The sequence below is a fragment of the Passer montanus genome, unplaced genomic scaffold (genome assembly GCF_014805655.1).
Source record: "Passer montanus isolate IOZ18808 unplaced genomic scaffold, ASM1480565v1 scaffold32, whole genome shotgun sequence".
Lineage (NCBI taxonomy): Eukaryota > Metazoa > Chordata > Aves > Passeriformes > Passeridae > Passer > Passer montanus.
In genome coordinates, this window is record NW_024367930.1 from 8,907,794 (window position 1) to 8,930,398 (window position 22,605).

At 35.4% G+C, this 22,605-nt stretch overlaps 1 protein-coding gene across 4 annotated transcripts in view; it reads right to left on the reverse strand.

The window, feature by feature from the left end:
• Positions 1–22,605, reverse strand: part of BBS9 (Bardet-Biedl syndrome 9) — a 287,548-nt gene that overhangs the window by 239,249 nt on the left and 25,694 nt on the right. For all 4 annotated transcript variants that reach the window (XM_039715217.1, XM_039715218.1, XM_039715219.1 and 1 more), the window contains exons 6-9: positions 18,055–18,229; positions 14,307–14,391; positions 12,399–12,582; positions 11,037–11,166 (exon numbers count right to left, since the gene is read on the reverse strand). In XM_039715217.1, the coding sequence (XP_039571151.1) occupies positions 11,037–11,166; positions 12,399–12,582; positions 14,307–14,391; positions 18,055–18,229 (574 nt within the window). The remainder of the gene's footprint in view (positions 1–11,036; positions 11,167–12,398; positions 12,583–14,306; positions 14,392–18,054; positions 18,230–22,605) is intronic.

The following is a 22,605-nucleotide window of genomic DNA, read 5'->3' on the forward strand; positions in this document are numbered from 1 at the left end:
AGATTGATCAGCAGAAAACTTATGTAAGTAGAAAAGCAAGGACAAATAGAACAATGGTCTGTGTATTAATGCTTGTCTACAATAATTCCCTAAGCTGCAGAAAAGTATATCTAGTGAGATATTAGGAAGTTCTGAGCATAATAATAGAGCTCTGTGCATTGTGTTTTACAGCTTACAAATAGGTATTACATTTGAAATAAGCAAGCATTGTTTTAACCAAAGGTACATGTGCTTATAGTGATTGGATGGAACTATAGTCAAGATGCTTTTGCTTTGTGTAATTAGTCAAAAAATGTATAAAGTAAGTTCCAACATTAAATTCTTGGTCTGCTGCCTGAGATGTGAGCTGGTGGCATCTTCCCATTGTCATAACCGCGTAATGAGACCGATGCTGGAAAATAAAACAACTCAAAGCACGTTCCTCAGCAGTCTCATCCCGTTTGTAATTTGTACATAGCCCCCAGCCGGTGATAATGACTAGAACAACAGGTTAACATTTATCCCCCCTTGTAAACACTGAAATGCAGAGAGCCAGAACTGAGTAAAACCTGAATGTGGCCATTTTAAATGGCTGAAGAATTCTCCACCTTTCAGGTCCTATATGGATACTTTTGCTCCCTGCTTGTGAGTGAAGACATCTCCACAAGCAACTTTACATGGCACCACTACAGAGCAAAACAACAAAATAGCCAGAACAAACTCTCATCAGGCTTTAGCTTTTGTAGTTCTCCTTGTGTAGTTTTCTTTTGAAAAAGACTCTTTGCCTAAAACGCCACCCAACAACCTAATAAAAAGGAGTATTTTCCATCAAACAAAACAAAAGAAGAAAAAAAAAGAGAAAAAAATAAAAAAGAAGAAAAGAAAAGGAAATGGACTGTTTTTACTTTTACTGCCAAGTTAAAACCAAGGGGTACTCCCAGGAGTTTGGGGCGGGGGTCCTTTCTGCCAGAGCACTACTGCCACCTGCGGGGCAGCGGAGCTTTCATGCAGGTGAGCCCTGAGAGCTACCACATCACATTATCTGAAGCAGGTGTGGGGTTTTTTACCAGGGTCAGTATAACAGCTTAACAGGTATTTCCTTGGCACAAGGCAATCTGACCAGGCTATTATTCAACAGTTAATGCCCTGGGACAGACATCCCTGCATGAGACAACCTTCTGGTCCCTCCAGGCAGGGAACACGCACACCACACACGAACTAATACAGGCAGGCTAGGCATGAAATTTAAGCTCATGCTACAAGCTGCATACAAAATACAGAATTTTATCTGAAGTATTACTAACTTTGTTTCTTGTTGTTTTAAATATGAAATCAAAACTATTTCAGAAGTAACAAAAGTTTTATTTTAAAATTACAGCAGATATCTATCCAAAATGCAGTTTTAAAGTAAAATTAGTATTTGTCACCAAGAAGAATAAAAACATAATATTCAGAGTGATGAGACAGGCCTCTAGAAATATATGTTCTTGCTTTAAGCAAACAAATATAAAGAGCACTGAAGCATAATGTAATCAAGGAAAAATTCATCATTTACACATTGCATTTCTCAATGTCACAGTTCCATATCTAAGACTATTAGCGGCATTAGCAGAATTGAAAATGAGCATGAGGACTGACATACCAGTTGGATTACTTTAGTAAGAGTGCAGCCTGTATGTCAGAGCTCTAAATAACAAGAAACAAGAGAAATTGCATTGTGATTTCTGTGACAGTATCAGCACCAGCAACAAGAAAAAAATTAGGACCAGCTGTGACACATTTAAAACATCTCCATGCTTCATTCTCTCTTAGAATGTATTTCTGCATTTGCATTTTCTTCATGTGAAACCTACAATCTGTTTCAAACCCAAGCTCCCTCACAGGCAGACAGGTATATAACAGTTTTCAAAGGCTCTACTAAAAGCTATGTCATTGTGAATTTATGATATGGAGAGCCTAAAAATTTATCCTTCCTCTAAGCCTTCTCTCCCTTCAAGGTAGTGGTTAGAGTCCATATCACTACAGGCAAGCTGGAGAGGCCCCTGGGATCTCTGCTTCCAGAATAAAAGATGCAAGGAGATTCACTGATAAAATCTACACTCTACTTAAGTTTATCATTTTAGATAAAGTATATTCCTAATGGCTGGCTTCCTATAAGATAATACTGGGAGGTACACAAGGAAAATTACACCATGCACAGATTATAAAGAGGTGGATAAGAATAACCATAATGTGTCTTTAAAACTGATTTATTCTGAAAGCTTGAAGAATTACATAACTTTTAAAATAATCAACGCAAATTAGTTTACATCTCTTCACAGTTGCCTGCAAGTTTCAAAATTCACCAGCATTTCAGTAAGGAAAAAATGTGTACACTTTCTACGATTCGTTTCAACAACATTTACAATTGTATCCTCACCTTGTTTGGTAAGGAACAAAACTGTTTTTTCAAAGCATCTCTAGCACTTTGCACTGCTTACTGCCCCTCAGTTCCACAGCTTGACATAAATGACCCTTGTGCTCCTCCTTGTACAAAAAAAGTCTTTCAGGTTACTAGCATAATAATCAAGACATTCAAAATCAACAGACTGAAACTTCTCATAAAACTGTTTTTCAAACAAGACATCCAGCACTTTCATGGGCAGAGTGTCAGAATACATCCATAAATTCCAACCCACTGCTCAATAACCAGCTCCAAGACTGAGAGTTCAGAATCTGATACAAGTTATAGTCCACACTGTCACAACAACTAGCACACACAAATAGTGAGCTGGCCAAAAAAAAAACCAACCAAAAACATGATATTTGTTTAAATGCAAGGATCTTATTTAAAATACTAGAGGGGAGTTACTTGCCTTCTTGCTTTTGAGAATTTCCACTTTTAAGGTTTTCTCTAGAACCATGAAGGTAGGAATATTTTTAGTGTTACTCTAAAGTTGAAGCACTTACAAAATCACATGAGTGTAAAAAGTAAGTTTTTTGAAAAAACAAATAAGTGACATGCAATAAAATTAGGAGAACTGGCAATATGGGCATGTGCTTAGTATCATAGAATAAACACAATTTGAAGCTGGCTTGCTAGAAAAACCAGTCCTGAATTACAGTATATGCTGGACATAGTATGTGGCACATCTGTGTCCTTTTCAGCATCAGAATCCCACTAAAGTAAAAGAAATACAATCACATTCATATTTTGTGGCTAGGATACACATATTAAATTTATCTCTTCAAAAGACCTTCAAAAAGGCTCATATTTTCTATTGCCATCTCAAAAATCTGGTGGCAGATCAGCAATGAGAAAAACAGATATAATCTTTTTTTTTTCCTTAAAAACATTTCTTTAAAATGAAATTATGTTTAAGTAGAAAGATTCTAGAAACCTCTGCATTTAATTTCTCAGATCAGGCAACATTCTTACAGAACACTCAAATAAAAATTTATATATATATACATGTATAAAGCCGAACAATTCATACCGTACGTCATAACTGGCATTGCCTCTATTACAGTACTACTATACAGAAAGGGAAAATCTTTCAACAAACTATAAAGTTTGATTCCTGCAGTTTTCTTTCCATAAAACTGTGTAATAAGTGCTAAGTTTTGCTGGGTTTATATGTAAGTTTTGCCATTTTTATACAGTGATCCTTTAACAGTTGTGGTAGCTGTGGTGATGTCAGTTATAATACGGAATAACAGATGGGCTGGAATGAAGAACAAAGTATTTTCAAGCACCTGGATAGCTAAAAAATTCAATGAGGGGAGTTTTATTTTGACTCCACCCAGTATTACCATATATGTGGTTGCACTTTTACACCTTATATATTTAATTCATCTACAATATTTCTCCATATTTTTTCCAGTTAAATTCAATTCCTGTAATTCCTGTTGCCTTTCTACTGTTTGGAGAGCCCAACTACATAAAGTACCTCCATCCAACCACCCAACATACTATAGTTCTGTGCCAGAAAAAAGGTTTTAATTTAAAGTTCATATTTGGACGAGGTAATACTTTCTCACTAACAAACTGATTGCAGATTTTAATATTCCTTCTAAAATATCAGAAGCTAAAATTTCATAAAAGCACATTTTTATCCAATGACTATAAACCAGAATTGTGAACTACAATTTTTTGATTCACCTTACTCATTTAAATTAAACTCATCAGTCTGTTGGGCTAATGAGTTCAAATCTGGAAATTAATCCTGTGTCAAAATGAAGAATTTAAACCCTTGTTTATGTTCTCTTCTTTAAGGAGACAGCTTGCTGAATTAGAGACTTTTTATATAATTTCATTCAGATAAAGTGCCATGAAGTTGCAAGCAAGTTAACTATGTCAGGCCCAAGCTATTACTCATACACACAAGACTTGTTCTATGAAGCCAGTGAACAACAGTCTATAGGGACTTTAAACCTCATTACACCCGTAAGTATACAAACCACACATTTCTTACCAACCATTCTAATATTATGAAATACTAATGAATCATAAACTACTAAGGGAGCATTGTATTAAACATTTTTCAAAAAGGAAAAAGGTGATTCTCTCCATTCACTGCATTAACTGTAAAATTCTTCATTGTTTGGTGTTGTGGGAAAGGTGGGTTTCATTTTAAATGCAATAAACACAATTAATGTCTCTATCAGCAGAGTGTTCCCCTTCAAAATGCAAACTGATGGGCAACCCTGAAGTGCAGCATCAAATGTCCATTGGCTTGTGCTTCAAGTGTGTTGGAGGTGGTGTAGGGACAATCTTTGTCTCAGGTACCAAAAATCCTCAGCCTTGCAGTCAAGCTGCAGACTGATGGGTAGAGACTGGAGAGGAACAGAGTATTGTAACACAGTAAGGTACTAAGTCATGAAACCCACCCAAGCCTTCCTCACATATTCTTTCTCACCCAGGTTTAAAGCATTTGGAATTTTTCTGCAGGCACTTGTCATTTTAGTGAATGATTTTTAGCAGAGTCGGAGTAAAATGTAACTCAGTACAGATCAAGAAACTAATGCTTTAGTAAATTAGAAGTCACTGTCTTTAAAACTAACTTGTATGTTAAAATATTGTAAAATACTTTTTTGCAATGCACCTGTGTAACTGTAACACAAGTGGGGATATCCTGAGAGACAGGAAAGTGCAGTAGTCATGGCCATCAGCACCACCTGGGACAGTGCAATATTCAAACACTCATTAACATGATTACATAGAAAATTAAATTTCAGTCCCTTCATTAGTCAAATAGTCTCTGCTTCTTTATTATTTATGCAAGGGGAGAGACTCATACAAGAATAACGTTACAAATTCTAAATGCAATGATTCACTTTATTTTGCCTTATAAGTAGTAAGAAAATGGGACACTACTATAGCAACTTAAATCAGTAATTTTTTAGTGACTCAGTAAGCTGCAGTATTTCCTGCATCTCAGCCTACACCATGCAACCTTAAAGTAATAAATTTTAGCCTCTAATTCAGCAAAATGAAATACAGAACTGCATATGTCAAAAAATTAACAGCAATAGCCTATGGGCAGCTGGTTTTAAGAGATGGCTGATCAATATACTACTATTTGACACAGTCATAATGGGCTCATGGTTCATGTACCAATGTTAGGAGCTCAGGCATGGCCCCGACAGTCAAGACTGCAGTGATCATTCTTGGAGAAGCAGAAAGCAATTTGCAGACAGAAATCACTTCTTGATTGCAAACTGAGCAAAACAGAATCAGTGGTAATTCTGTGGGACCCTATGATATATTTATGGGATCACTTTTCCAAAGAAACCCAGGCAGACTTGAAGTTCATAAAGAGCTGAAGTGTGGATAAAGCTTGCTAAGTAACCCTGCTTGTCATCTTGACCATATAAAGTCTACTTTATTTCCTGACTTTTCAACAGTTACTTTGGTTTAAAAAATAAAATCTATTTTTTCCCCATCTCAAGTAACAAAAATTATTTACTAGCTTAACTCAAGCTAAAAGGTTGAGTGCTGGAAATCTAATATTTTAAGAAACTCAGAAATTCTAATTCTTTGGAGGTAATAAATTACTTTGGCATAAAAAGCCCTTTCCAGACTTCTTTATATTTCCTCTTCAGAAAACACAATGTTCCACTACCAAGTAAAATGATATTTATCTGTCAAATAAATGAAAGTGAAAGCAAATATTCTAGCTACTTTCATCAACTTGTCCATACCTTTCAACTCCAGGTAATAAAAGCAACTTCACATTTTACATGGCACACACATCATTATGTGGTTTATTCTTTTCAAGAATCCTTCTTCCACTAAGAATGGTCTTGCTCACAGATATTTAGGTAGATAAAAATGATCACGAAATAAAATTGACTACTGTATTCTAATTTCCACATGTAGCTCCTAAAAACAAGAGGCACTATATATGCAAAGCATCCAACTACCTACAGACAAGTACTAGAGAATCACAGAATATGCTGAGCTGCAAGGCACCCACAAGGATCGCTGAGTCCAGGTCCTGGCCTTGCACAGGACAACAGTGTGCACAACTGACTCCAGATAAAAGCCATAAGTTTTGCAATAATGGGTCACAAATGTGGGAAATTAAATCAAAATTTGCCATATTCAGAACAGGTGACTTACCCCAAACACAAACTCACAAATCTCTCCCTCACTACAGTGGCTCTAAATTTTTTCTTTTGGGTATTACTAACCAAATTGTAATGTGGCTGAAGGGGAAAATATGCTTCATTCAACCATTACGTTTGGTGATAAACTGGTGCCTAAAGTACTAAGAGTCCCCAGCAGAATAGAGACGGAAGAAATATCTTTCCCACAACATATCTCCTAAACTCTCAGGCTGGCTTCCTGTTAGAACTGTGCCTGCTGATAAATTCCACAGGAAATCGACATTTTTTTGCCATATGGATACCACCAGACTTAATTTCTTGGTAAACAGTCAAAAGAACAAATAGCCAAAATTAGAGACATCGTGAAACACTGATTTGAAGAAAAGAGGTATTTGAGCAAGTTTGCAGTCTATTTCATTTTAAAAGAAAAAAGTCAGGCTACCTTTTGGCATTCACAGGTTTATCAGATATAACTTGAAGACTGTATACAAACAGAACCAAGAAATAAAGTGGAGAGTAGTGAATTTTAAAAATGTTCAGAGGGAAAAAAAATAGCCCCCAATTTAAAGGCTTCATGCTTTCCTATGGCAAAACACAGGTTCATAACTAGGGTTAATCAAAACAGAAACCCCTTTCCTGAGACTACATCCAAACTCTAAATAAGTGTATATATAACTCTCTATCTATGTGTTTAAACTCAACTCACACTGGCTTTTCAGATGTTTGTGACAGAAATATCCCAGAGGTTGGCAACACAAGCTATTTTGCTTTAGACCAAATGCACCTTAACATAATGTTCTAGTTTCAGGCCAACACGGACAGAGCAATTAATACTCAGTGCAATCAATCAGCCATTAAAAGATGCACTCTGTGAAACAGCTCTGCCAAGTGTCAAATAAATAGAAAAATAGTTGTCTAGGTATTATAATCTACTCCAAGCACCTTTTATGGTCAAGGCACTTGGAGTAGATTATAATACCTAGACAACTGGAGACAGAATAATTCAGATACAGAAAACAAATACGACTTGTGATGTGCTCATAAAAAGTGAGAAGAGAAAGAGACAGAGAGAGAGAAATCTTAACACATCTCAAGAAGCATCAATCAATGACAAAGTCCTACCATTTATAATCTGTAAGTGTAAGAGATACTGCTTATGAAATTTCCTTTGTAAAGGAGATGTGGCAGTACAAAGTAGGTCTTAGAAAAGAGGTCTGTCATGAAACAGAAAAATGGAAACTCAAGGGCAGGAAAAAAAGGAACGGACTTTAAAGTCAATTCTATGAAGACACTCACATAATTATGATGGATACCAAGCAAATACTGCTGCTTACAACTGCTATTTCAATACTGAAATTCTGATCAGAGTAGGAATTCCTGTCATTTGTTCATGTAACTTTCCTAGATTTCAGCTGTTTCAGCTGAAGCATATGGACAGTTTCTCTTCAAACCACTCTAGAAAGGTTTGGGAGGGGCCGTTTGTGGATTTGGTGGGGGGATGTTTGGGGGTTTTTAATCAACTCAAGCAGAACACCTAAGCCATTTTCTTCAAGAGTTTCAGTGAGAATGTGTGTGCACAGCCACACCTTGAAGGATAACAACCCACGGCACACAAAAATATAAATGTTCAAGCAGGCTTATCCGTGGGAAGATAAATTTGTGCTGAGACAGAGACCTAAGCAGTTCAAATTAATTGAAATTGTCAGTGTAAGTGGTTACACTTCTGAAGCAATCCAGGCAGTGTGAAGTATGTAGGAGACCCCTTGACATTAAAAATATGTTAGAAACAGTAACTAATATACACTAGCAGAACCAGAATATAAACTTCCAACAACATAAGGGACAAACTTCTATAATGATTACAAGAACTGAAATTCCAGTTCAGTGACTAGTCACAGAGATATTCCAGAAAAACCCAGAATAAGATAAGCACTCGAAATTTTGCCTGCAGTTCAAGTTTCTGACCACAAGCTTTTGAAGCAAATTTTCAATATCCTGACAGAGAGCATTCAGGTTTTAACAGAGGGCAAAAAAAGTGTAATTTAACAGCTTAAAAATACATAATTTTAGAGTGCAGAAACACCTAAAATATTCTAAGTAACCGCTTCTCCTTCGTTCTATTTTTTCTTCCATGTTTCTGAGAATGTGATGGAAATCAAGAAGTTTGTATTGGAATTTAATCTCAAATGTTCTGGTATATTATCTTTTTCTACATAGTGGTATTGCAATAGAGAAATACTGTATTACACATTATTCTAAAAGGAAAAAATCAATTCATAAATAATAAGGAGTGGCATACACTGCAATCACAAGCTGCTTTTGTGAGGAAATCACTACTCCTGCCCCAAGGGTTTTACATAAAATAGCTTTTAATAGTGTTTTTCTTATCCATCAAGCTAGAGTCAAACATTAGAACTAACAGACATTATGCCAAGGGGAAAATACAAATGAACATGTATGAACTGTAGAGACAACTGTTTCAGAATGCTCCACATACTCTGTAAGTATTATTGCAATAAAAGTGAAGAAAGTAATTAATTGGCATACATTGCATTTAAGGCACTTCAATCTTTCAGCAGTGTAGGATTAACAACTTTATGCTTATTAAAGTCCTTAATATTATTTATGTTCCAGTAGTGCTGTGCTCAGAGGCCCCAACTGAGGTCTCTCTTGAGTACAAGAAAATCATTGTCACACTGACACACAAGGAATTCCCTTTCAAAATATTAAAAGAAAAAAAAACACCAAAACAAACACATATGCCCTGTTAAAGCCAAATTACTATCTCTATAGGCTGTACTACAGTTTTCATTGTTTAGGTCATTTTTTTTTTTTAATGCCAGAAGGAAGTACAAGCATCCTGCATGTTTTCCAATAGACAGGTAAAAGCATAGCTCAGAAACACACAGCCCTGGACTTCTCCCGGCCTTTCAGGCCACTGGGGGCAGGCACACAGATGTTCCTTCATTCATCAGTACCTGTATAAAGAGGTTTGCATAACTGCATTGCTGCCTCTCTGCCTGCTAAAGAACACAACCCCAAGTCAAACCCCAGCATTCGTTGGTCTGTGGGAATTCTGAATCTAACTAGCAAATTGAGATGGGACAGATGTTAGGCTCTCAGATTTCTCCCTAATATCAAACTGCTGAGTGTTGAATTTCACAGGGAACAGGCAGAAGCTGCATAAACATTTTAGACACATTATTGAAACAGATGGTTCAATACAATGGGTCCAAACAAGTAATTGTATATGCAAATGTTAGTGCAATCTGCTATTGTAAACATCAATGGTTTTTTTCAAATTTATGTAATTCAAATATTTTTTCCATACTTCAAAAGCTGTACTGTCGTATCCTGTTTAATTAACTTCTGGGTTATACTAAGTGGCCCACAGAGACTGTTCATTATTTTTCACTTGTTGAGACCTGTTTGTTAGATGAAAGCGAGCCCAACTCTCGCCTAAAAAAATAAATTATGAATGATTTTTTTTTAATTGTATCTATTAGTAACAAACAAAACACAAACATCCCTCAGATTCCTCTGCACAACTCAGTAAAGCTAGTTAGTCAGATGTTCTATTTCTATTTGTTTGGAGGTAAAATGCTTGACTTGTGATCAAACGTTTAGCAATTCAGCGTGTGTTGGCCCAGCAGTTACCAGCCTGCTGAGGATCAGAAGATCTATGTGACAAGGGCACTCCTACTGCATCTCCTATGGTCACAGGCACTGGGCAACCAGCACCCAGCTGGCTCTCGGGACACACAGTACAAGCATAAATTGGATTGTATAAAAACACTGGCTGAACCTTTCTGTGGTTTGCTTATTTCAGTGACAGTCCCAGCACAAGTTATAAACATGTCCTACCTTCTCTTCACCCAACCACTTTTTCCCTGATCTGTCTCATTCTTCTTTTAGAAAAAGTTTTGGTCTGGTGCAGTGCAGCCCTCAGCAATTTAAACATTCTCTTATTTCCATAATTTAACACTGGATTTTAATAATCTGTTCTAACAAATCATCTCTGGAATGCATATGCTCATGAATATGCTCTTAAATTCTTAATGAAGAACAGATTTTCAGTGAGTTTCCCTATTTTCCTGTCTCAGGGAAGGACCTTGCCAGATTGCACAACCACATTTTTCATTCTTTTCAAAAAGAAGCTACTGGGCTGGAGCTATGAGACTCCAGGGTCAAACTTCACTAAAAAAAAAGAAAAAAAAAAAACCAAAAAACCAAAAAACAATTCTAGTATTATTCTAGCATACATACAAGCATCATAAAGTTACTCCAGGACACATGCTCATTAATGAAATGAACATTTTATGAAACAAAGGAAAAAAACTTAGAATTTTCCTTTTAAAAGTTACCTTATTTGTTATATACCTCAGAACTGTTTGTTAGGATCTAGACATAGATTACACAACCAGAGATTAATCGAAGTAAAAAGTAAACTTTAACAAGCTACTTACTGAAAATTCGCTACTTTTACTGACACAGGAATGCAGGGAAGTTGAGTGGCCCATTTCAATGTAACATCTTGATAAACATTCAATATTTTATTGTGGTTTGCAATTAAAGTGTTTATTGTTCCTTCTCGCACTGTTCAAAGATAAAAAAAGAATTTTAGGATGAAAGATTTTTCAAAAGCCAGTACTTTCCTTTATAGTTATGTTTTATTTTATTTTTAATCCATTAGTTGTTATAAATTAATTTATTATAAAGCATCAAAAGTTAGGAAAGTTACATTGACACAACCAAGGACATATGTGATTAATTATGGATACCAATTTAATTGCATATTTCACAATACATGCCACAACTTTCTAAGATTCTGGGCAGCCACATTTGGTAATTTAAAACATGACAAAGACCCATAATGGCTATGTTGACATGCCAGGATAGATAAGACAAAATACATATTGATTAAATATCTGCTAATTCTTTAACTTGTGAATACTAATTAAATGTGTATGCATTTATAGGGTTTATTTATAGTATAATTCAAATCAGAAAGTATAAAATATGAGGATTTCTAAGATCAAATTTTTTCAGATTAAAGTTATATTTCAAGTTCAAAAGAAGACATACTTTATCAAAAGTTTTTTTATGTCAAAAATTTATCAGACAGTTTTTGAAACAGTAAAACAGAATAGGTATTAATAGTCTATAATTCGAACCAAGTATCTAACCAAGTTGTTTCCACCAATGTAATAACAATAAACTTTGATATTTTTAAGAATATGTAAATATCAGAAAGTCATTAATCAAAAGGTCCTCAAACACTAGTTTACTCTTCCAAAGACTGTCCTTCTTCTGTGTTTGTTGCTTTGATAGCAACAAGACAAGTATCTTCACTTGGTGATAAGAAAATATTTAGATTCTAAAAATTATAGCACTTCACAAAAAGTAACATTTGAAAATAAACCTGCCTCTTTCAAAAACGGAGCTCCAAATTCTATGATTCTACAGATCATAGACTCACAGAATCAGAGAACGGCTTGGGTTGGAACAGACCTTAAAGACCATCTAGTCCCAGCTCCCACTAACATGGGCAGGGACACCTCCCATTAGACCAGATCACTCAAGGCCTTATCCAACCTGGCTTTCAACACTGCCAGCATTGGGACAACCTGTTCCAGTGTCACACCAACCTCACAGTCAAGAATTTCTTCCTAATATCTAACCTAAATGCCATGGGCAGGGACACCTTCCACTAGACCAGGTTGCACAATGCCCCAACGTACTTATTCAGAAAAATATATTTATTCAGTAGTTGAAAAAAAATTTTTTTAAAAGTAACCAAGCTAAAGTTAAATCTTCCTTTTACAAACCTGAACAGTAAGGAATGAAGCAACTCGGGCTGTAATCAAGCTTCTTCATGAATCGTATTTGTCCGTTATCCTTTAGGCAAAAGAAGTTTCTCTCACCAAGCACAAAAACAGAAGAAACTCCCTGATTAAATGAGACGACGCATATACCCAGTGCTTGCTCTCCAATGTTTAAAACCCAATCCACCTTCAAAAGAAAAAGCATGTTCCAGAAATCAAATGACAACTGCATATTAACGACAAAACTTTGAGAAGGCTCAGAACTAATCAAATTACATATCATTAACATAGATAGAAAAGCAAAATCAAGGTCTTTCTCTGGATAAGAATTATCCTCTTATTCTGAGGGCAGTCAGTAACTTTCCCTAATGTGACTCAAGCAGCAAAAACATCTTAATAGTCATGAATTGCATGACTATGCAGTTCAGTTAAGTACATTCAGAACTTAAAATGCACATCCCATTCAAAATGGAAAAGCTTTATACTTTAATTAATGAATCCAAGAATAGATATTTAGAATAATTTTCATCTGCCTCTGTACATGTCCTTGGTTATTAAAGGACAAGGATAAAGAGCAAAAGGAGACAACTGATTCTACCAATACATGTAAATGGAAAACTAGACAAATATTTTAGGTGTGTAAGCCAATACCCATGCTTCCAGTCACTCATGTACACCCTTTAATCTGGAGACTGCTGGTGTATGTCACAGTTCGTTTACTTCTCCAACTATGTACATTGATGTAATAAACAGCGACTTAGAAATTCTGCCTCACCTGTCTTTAAATAATACTACTGCTTATTTACACATTTCATTGGTTTGTTTCTTCAACTCCTCTGAGAAATTTCAACTAAATACATATGCAAAAAATGCTTTTGACTTTTGCCCAGATGGTTAAACAGAAATTTAGAATTTTTAAGTAAAAATATATCAAAGTTCAAGTGTCAGCACTCCGTATATAAACAACACCAATTATTTTGCTTAAAGAGCATAGAATGTGCCAGCAAATATCCTGGTATATCTGATATATGAAACTGGAAGTGCCATCTTAAAAGTTAAAGGGAAAAACCCAGCCTATTACGTTTGTTTCCAAGCATGCTTCACATTTTAGATTTCAAAAAAACTGTTTCATTTGCAGTCTATCTGATGAAGTCTCCAGGTTTTTAATTTATAAATTGCCTTCTCCTACTTCTATATGTAGGATTCAGCCTATGTGTATTTGAAAAACTCTACAATTAGTGAAACGAATATGCTCTCCCAGTATTTTACTGTTGTACCTGAAATATGAGGAATCTAGCATTTTATATATGCAGTATATTTAGCAGACAAGCAACTCTACTGCAGGACCAACAAGAATTAAATTCTCTTCCTCTTAAGAAGAAGCAGCTCAAATATTGAACAAATTGTTGACAGGGACCTCCAGAAGACTATTGAATCCACAGGTTCTTGATAAGAAGAGTTCAGGACATTATTTATGGAAACATTTTACTAAGAATTTTTGTCTAAATACAAAGGATTCCCCAAGGAGAATGAGATTCATTTTCTACAATACAAAGTCACAACCAGACTTCATTTAAAAACATGAGCAATAACTCAGGTGCACCTATTTATCTATTTTACTACAGTGTAGGTTCTGCATTACAAAGATTAACCCAGGAAATAGTTATAGTTATTTGCACTGCAGTTGTTTTTCTTTTCTCATTAGGAAACAGCAAGTTTTAAGGCCCAGCCTAAAACAACTGAGGCCCAAAGAAACCTTAATAGAAATCTACTGGACTCTTTCCATTGCCTTTAGCAGCACTTGGATCAGGTCCTTTGTCAGCAGACAATGTTTCCATTCGTTACTTAGTGTCAGTCATTGCAATGTGTGTGCAGTGTCCATACAGGGTATGTAAAATAAACGGGTTTTACCACAAGCCTTTTTCCAGAACTGAGTTTTCGCTGTTCTGTGTCGTGTCTTTCATCAGCATCTGTCGCAAATGCCAGCACTTGGTATCTGTTACAGGCAGTTTAAAAATATTTTTTTTAATTGTATCTTTGTAGTTACTTCTACATTAAATAAAAAATAAAATATAATTATCATGTATATACATACACAGTACAATCACAGCCTAAATGGATGGGTAGAAAGCCTACTGCAACATGTCTGCCATCAGCAAGGATGTTAAGACTAGTATCAGTGTAGGATAGCAGCTAAGTGTAAGGGTAGAAATTAAAACAAGCATTTCTATTCAGATTTTATGTGGAGTTAAAATAAATTCAACAGTCTAAATATCAGTAGATAGAAGTACAGACCACAAAGACAGAAGAAACAAATTATCAAATGGTGAAATTAGAATTTAAAAAATAATACTTTTTTTCTCTCTTATTAAAGCTTCTAAAAACCACTCAGAAATACAATCTCCTTTATTTAATAGTAAACTTGCAAGCACCTCCATTAAGTAAACTAAGTGACTTCAATCTAAGAGATCACAGTAAACTGAAATCAGTAGGTGGCACATTTAGCAAAAGTTGAAAGGTTTGGGGCAGTTTTATTATTTTAACTGCCAACAAACCATATTAAGAAAAACTGGTAATGAAGACATTTGAACAAACAACATCAACTGACATAAAAGCTCTGTACATCTATCTGTTCTCTTTACAACTATGTAAAGTTGTGTGTTCAAACTGCATCCTCGCTGATTCTTCTGTAACTGTTTCCTGAATTGCTGCTGGTATCCTAACTCAGTGATCTCCCCCATTTCCTCTGTGTACACATAGATAATCTGTGGAATACTGAAGGTTTCTACATAAGTGAAACAAACAATAAAATAAGACCCAAATTAAACTGATCCAAAAACACAGCATTTAATTCTTCAAGTCATGGAGTACCATCAGCTCCTAAGCTTAAAGCAACACAATTCTGAATGTTCCAATTCAATCTAAAATAGCAGTACATATTTTTCTTCATTGTCAAAGTTGGAGATTTAAAATGATGACAACAATATTCTTCACATTTCATGAACAATATTGTGGTACAACAGAAGGACAAGGTGTAATGGCCATATATTAAAACACAAGAAGTTCCACCTCAACACGAGGAAAAACTTCTTTACATTGAGGGAGGCAGAGCAGTGGAACAGGCTGACCAGGGAGTCATGGAGTCAACCTCTCTGGAGACAGTCATAGCCCAACAGGATATTCCTGTGTTACCTGCTTGAGGTGGCCCTGTCTTGACAGGGGGCTTGCACTAGATGATCTCCAGAGGTCCCTTCCAAACCTAACTAACCAGTGATTCTCTATTTGCTACTGAAGAATTTTAGTTTCTAAAATTGTTTTACTGACAAAGGTAAACTAAGTACTTAGAGTAAGAAATCTAATTGTTTAAGGTGAATGCCATGACCTATATAATAATACTGAGAGAGCTGCTTTTAGTACAACCAGGATGTCTTTAACTGCCCTCTTGTCTGAATGAATTTACTTCCCTTTTTCAGTTTAAGACATTTATTGGAGAAGTTGCAGATTCACAAAATCACCGAATAAGCTGAGTTGGAAAAGAGCCAGAAGGATCCTGACCTAACAAAATTTTCTCTTCACTACAGTTTACTGATAGTCTTGGAAAGCACAGTAATATTTTAATAACTAATCAGAGACCTAATACGGATGTTTCACATCAAATAGCAATACATATTGATATTCACGTACCAGCTAATGAAAAAAAACTCAAGCCACAGATGACCAACACAAACTTTCAATTCAGCTGTCACATCAAGCATGTAAGAGGCATTTTGCTTTTAGATCTTGAAAGAATTCAGGATAAACACAGTAAAAATTGCTATCAAATGAAGCCATTGGTCTGTTAGAGCTATAAGGAGATGGATAATTTGAAGTTTGGCAACTTGTTCTGCTAAAAGCACTGGATAGAACTGTTGTATTTTTTATTCAATACCATAAAATAACCTCTTCTCTCCTTAGTATATCTATTTCCTTCACTTTAAAATAATTACTTAACTCTGTTCTAATGTCCTAATACTTCAGACACACACTAGAGATTAGTTCCATTAGTGTCTTAACATTTGACACTAAAGACCAATAACCAAGTGAAAAATTCCTTTACAACTATATCCCTACAGTAAGGATGGCACACTTTTGATTTAGTAACAGACTTATGAATAATTGTAGTCAGATCTTTTGTAAGGTCAAGAATCTGTACATAATTTAAACCTGTGAGATGTTCATTTTAAAGGAAAAAATGTTTCTTTATTCCTTAAAAACATTCATAGATTATATTATAATTGTATTCTAATATTGTATTTGAATTTAAATTCTAAATTCTTAGGAAAATTATTAATTTTCTATTAAATTACTTTTATTTGCAACATGTATATCTCGTCCAGTTTTAAGAAAACAATACGTGATAGCTATAATCTGATTAATCTTAAGCAGCAAAATAAAAAGAATATTGCTTGAGAACTATAGGTGACAGAACAGGGTAGTGTGACAAAGCATTGGATTAGATTCCCAAGGCACTACTTATAAAAAAGGTCATTCTTATTTTCTTCAATATGTATGATTACCTCTGAAAAATTCCTTAAGGTACTTGCCCATTCCTTCAGCTTCATGAGATTCCTCTGAATGGCCGCCCTATCTAACCCCTTTATATTATACACTCCCAAAAATGGAGATTTTCAGGAGATTTTCAGGAGATTGTCCTTTTATCTAAGATGAAAATGTTAAAGAAATACTGGCTCCAGTATCATCATCATTCATCTTTGGCTGCTGGTTAGAACTGTGAACAACTATTGCTCTGTGAGACTGACAGCTCTGACACTTTTTCATCCATTTTAGGGGGTGTGGATTTTTGCCATCACAGGTAGTAGCTCTGCCTCAAACACCACCCCACCCCAACTTACTGCTAGGGATAGAAATTCTATTACCCTAACATTAGTCCTCTGTGAGAAGAAGGGTCTGAAACAGGGAAAACATCTTGTTTGAGAAAGGCTTCACAGCAAACATCCAACTCAATGTTCCACTGCTCAAGCATCCATCTGACTCTAAACAGATGGATACTTGATAAACTCTCAAGATGATGGTTGCATCAGAGAGCTCCATGGATTCAAGCTGCTCCTCCACAGTAAACACAAATGCTCCCTTGTTTGTCCATCAAAATCTTTCTTATTATCTATTAGATTTGTGTCTGGATGGCCTTATAATACATAGACCCTCTGCTTGGAGGAAGTGGAAATGTCTTGTGCAGTCTTCAGTTTCCATATTGTGCTATTTTTCTAAATGTTGAACCCATAAACTTAATATGGTCACAAACTAAATCAGCTCACAACAGTTTCATCCATGTTCCAGTGCTGAAAGAACAGGCTAGACTGAACTGAAGCAAGGAAAATACCTGGCACTTGGGAGCAACAGAGCCTTGATAAACCAGTAGACTTATTACCTTTATAAAAATAAAATAGTACCATAAAGTCTTCAGGACTCACAGCACACTTTCTTCTATGACTGTACTGAGACAGTCATCACTCAGCAACACATAACATCTTTCCTGCAACTACTTGCTTTTGGATACTCCAGTAAAGGCATTAACAATTAAACAAGATTATTTTCAATGTCTTTTCCTAGTAAATGATACCACCAAAGTACACTATAATTACTGAACATAAACACATACTTGTAACTCTCAACCTGCTGACAAGAAGACACTGTGATGAAAGAGTCTGTGCGAGAGCTGTAAGCCAAAGGACCAGGCAGAAGAAAACCAGGTAAAAACCGGCCAAAAGCGTAACTTTCTTGTTCAAACAACATGAGCATTCCATCCATGGACTGTATGCAGATCAAATCTCGACCTAAGGGAAGCAACAGAAAGAAACACAAAGGAAAGAAAACATTATTTGTGTTGTTTTAATACTAAAACTGTGAGTAAATTAAAATTGTACTCATAAGGAATGCTAACAAAAGTAAATTTTCATTTACGGGAGTATTTACTACGAGGAAAAACACTAAATATTCCAACCTCAATAACAGCTTACTTTCTAAGATAAACAAAGTAGATTGTGGGGGGGAATAACATTCAGACTACATTTAAAAAAAACCAGCAAGATACTTAATTTCAAAACAACATTCCTAAGGATATAACTATTACAATTTAAGTTTAAAGAAGTGTTTCAATATTCCCAAAACACCAAATTATTCTGGTCCCTAAATTCTTCCATACCTTACAAGTAGTCATAACAATTGTGGTTTTAAATAACCAATTCTATTCTTTCAAGTCTACTTAAGCAACATAACAGAAAGTCCCACAAATATGTATTGTTGTGAAAATAATACAATGGTAATGTCTTCCATGTTTTATATTCACATTTTCTATCTTTAAGAAAAGAAAAAAAAACCAAAAAAGTCCAACTGTATTACCAGCAAGTCTAAAAAATATTAAATTTTAAAAATGCAGCTTGAAGTAAATTACTTCAAGCCTCATGCATTATTCAGTAGCCATAAGACACGACATAGGACATGGCTTGTCATGCCTAAAGTACACCAATCTAAATTCAAAGTCTCACTGGGAAGATTTCTTAGATCAGAAGCTGATGATGCAGTTTGCACTTCATATGCAAGAGTAACAGCTCGTATATACATGTATATAATATAAACAGTATTTTTTAGGCATTCAAAGAGAGCTATACCATTTGGACTAACACTTTGTGAAGCTGATAGATGCATCTCTCCTGAATTCATAGATAAGCTCTTACCTTGCAAACACTACATTAAATATTCAAATGTCTATTGTCTTTTCACCTCTATTGAAATACTCTATTTTGTCTAAGGAATGATTCTGTATGCAGGAACGACCCAAATAAATTCTGTTCACCTAGTTCCACCCTCAATCTTTTAATAAGTATTCTAACATAGGAAGGTGAAGCAAAATAAAAATAGACTACAACTTCATTCCAAAAAGGTAACAAAAGTCAAAGAAATATTCAATATCTGAAATGAAACAAATGCACAGTGCAAAACACTGTTCATCTCCACTGTGATTCTTCACAGAAACTTTAACTACTTAAACATAAATAGTCTAAAAGGCCAGAAAGTAGATTGTGTTATTTGTCCTTGTGATTTAATTACACAATAAAAATTTAGCTTAGGGTAAAAACTTGGGGGGGGGGGGGGGGGGGGGGCAGGTGGTGAAGAAGTAAGATAAAGCAGTAGGGTCCTTCCCACTTCCTTCATCTCTTTTTTAGATTTTTCCATTTTCTAAAAAGATCTACCATCCTTTTGTTCCAGATTCTGCATATAATTCATCACATACCATAAGCCCTGTTACAAATAACAAACATGATAAGGACATTTGAAAGCGCAATTCAGATTGCTCATTTGGTTGAGGCAAAGTTGAATCTTTCAGTCTTTAGTGAAAAGACAGGAGCAAGACAAACTCTTCTCTGTCATCATGTCTCTGGCATCCACTTACAGGACTAAAGTAAACAGTAACAAACTGCATCATATGAAATTCTATCTGAACATAGGTTGGAGGGTTTCTTTGTTGGTTATTTGGGGGGGGTTTGTTTTGGGGTTTTTGGTTGTTTTGTTTTTTTACGGTGAAGGTCATCAAACACTACAGCCCATTTTCCAGAAAGGTTGCAAACTCTTCTCCCATAGGCATACAGAAAATACAACAGAACGTAATCCTGAGCAACTTCTAGCCAAATCTGCTCAGGAAGTGGGATTGGACCAGATGATGTCAAAAGAAGAATCATTCAAATCAGACATTCAAAGAAGTAATTCTGTCTTTTATCTCTGAACTACTCCAAGGCATCTACAGTAGATTTCTGTCCCTCTAAGCTCTGAAATTTCACAGGATTTAGTCCTATCACATGCTCCCGACCAGAAAAGACTAGGAACCAGCAGAGAATATTGAGCAGTTTGTACTAGTATGCTATCAATGTTAATGATACCCAGCTTCTACTTCCCAACAGCTGCTGACATTATTATCACACTGCTGATGCAGTCTAGAAAGGGTACGAGTGAGCCAGCTGTATAAAATAATTACTAACCTATAAAAGTTCCCTTAGAAACTAGTATAAACACTGACATCTAGTAAAAGGTGCTAGCCCACTGGTTGCCACCACACTCTCTCAGACATGGTTATTTTGAAGCATAGTCACTGGCTACTACAAATAACTAGTGGCATTTTTGTTTGATGTGCAAGAAAACAGTGCTTAATAACCCAGGTGTCTGCGTGACCACAGTCCTTCTACCTCCGCTACCTCAAAATCACATATGTTCACATTCAGCATCAGGTACATCACTGTAAACCCTCTCAGTAGCCAACTGTTTGGTTCCACTTCTATTTTACACTTTCTCAAGAATGCAACCCTCTAAGTCTGGGTATAGAGAATCTTCAAATCCTCTTCCAAAGTCTCTATGAATTCTCCTACCATCAGTAGTGTGCTACAGACGAAATCTGCAGCTGTCCAACAGCCTTATTTCCTGAACTTTAACTTTCAATATCTAACTTGAGGTGAACATCCTAGCACCTGTAAGCTGAAGACAAATTGATTACAGATAGCAGCTTGAAATTTATATTTTGGAGGGCACAGTGGTAGAACACACTTATACTTTGGGGTTTTTTAAGGCTGCCTGCTTTTCATCTTTTCTTACACAGAAAGATATAAAGTCAGGGGGAAAAAACAAGAATGAAAAATTAAAACCGAAAATAAAACAATTTAAGTCACAGAAAAACGTATGTTATGTATGTTCCATTTTTTACCAAATTGCTATTACATTTTGAAAAGTTCTAAACATTGCTTGATATAGATGTAAAAGACATTTATTGCAAAGTGAATGCCCTTACTACCATATTACTATTTTGTAATAGAATTAAATTTCAGGTACTCCTGGTTATACCAATAGTAGTGAGAAAATTGTCTTAGACAACTGCTGACCAAAATCTTTAGAGTTTAAGCTTGTCTAAAATATACAATTAAGTTGTTAATTTCTACTCTTCTGATGAAAACTATAGCAGATACAATTGATATGAAGTGATAACCTAGTAGACATATTGCAATTCAAATAACAGAAAAAAGTAAAAGTCATTACAAACATTGACGTAACTGTAAGTAACAAATACTAATAGCTTCTGTTCTTGCCTATATTATAAACATCAATCTTCTTACCAATTCCATAACATCATGGAAGTGATGAAGTGAAGCACTACCGCACTTCCTGCAATATATATGAAGCGACACGTCGCACGAAACATGGAAGCATTCATCTTTAGCGCGCATAACCAAAATCACACACAAACATCATTGTTAAAGTCTCCTGTTTACACAGTAGTGACACAATTGAATATGACATGACATAATATGACAAGTCTTTAGAGCAATGATCTGCAAGCACACTGTAGTACTGAAGTGTACTGTCTAAACTAACAGAGGCATGAGACTGAATCAGCAATCACTCTTTTGGCTTTAAAAGCACAGCAGCACTTATTAATATACCCACCACTTTGTTAATCATAATTGTGTTGTTCCTACTCGCTAATTTTCAAATCTGGATTTTAACTAGCTTGCACTAGTGCTTCAAACTCCAGTTATCCAAACTATTACATGTAAAGCATAATTAAAGAAAATTAAATTGTGTATGAACTCTTATTTCCCACTTTTCATAGGTCAACTTATTTCCTTCAGCCATTTGTTTTTAATGTGTGTCTAGTAAATGGAGCTGTTTCGTTTCAATTTGAGAAATGCAGTCCTCCAAACACTCAACCAGAAATGTCCATTTCAAAAAAGCTTATTGCAGCCAGTTGGCCTTGCCAGTGACACTTTTACAAAGTGAGAATATAAACCACAGTGTTTTCTGCACATCAGATGGAATCACTTAGTGTACTCTACATAGTTTCAGCAGCTTGTATCTCAAAAGGAATGTCCCTTAGCCGAAAGTGCCACTTTTAAGCACAAGACTAGCTACTGTTGTTTGTAGTTTTATTATAAAAAATATATTCAGGATATGAATATATTTGAATCACACTTTTAAGCCACAATGTATTTTTAGAGCTAATGCAAAGACAAAATGAGAGGCAGGTGGTAGTTGTTTGAAATAAGCTTCTAATTAAAGCTATTTTGGGGCTCAAGTTTTTTTGCATGTTAATGATTTCCTGTACTCTGAGGTTCCCCTCTGGCACGAAATCATTTTCATAGAATGTACATTATGTAATCACAAGGCCTGA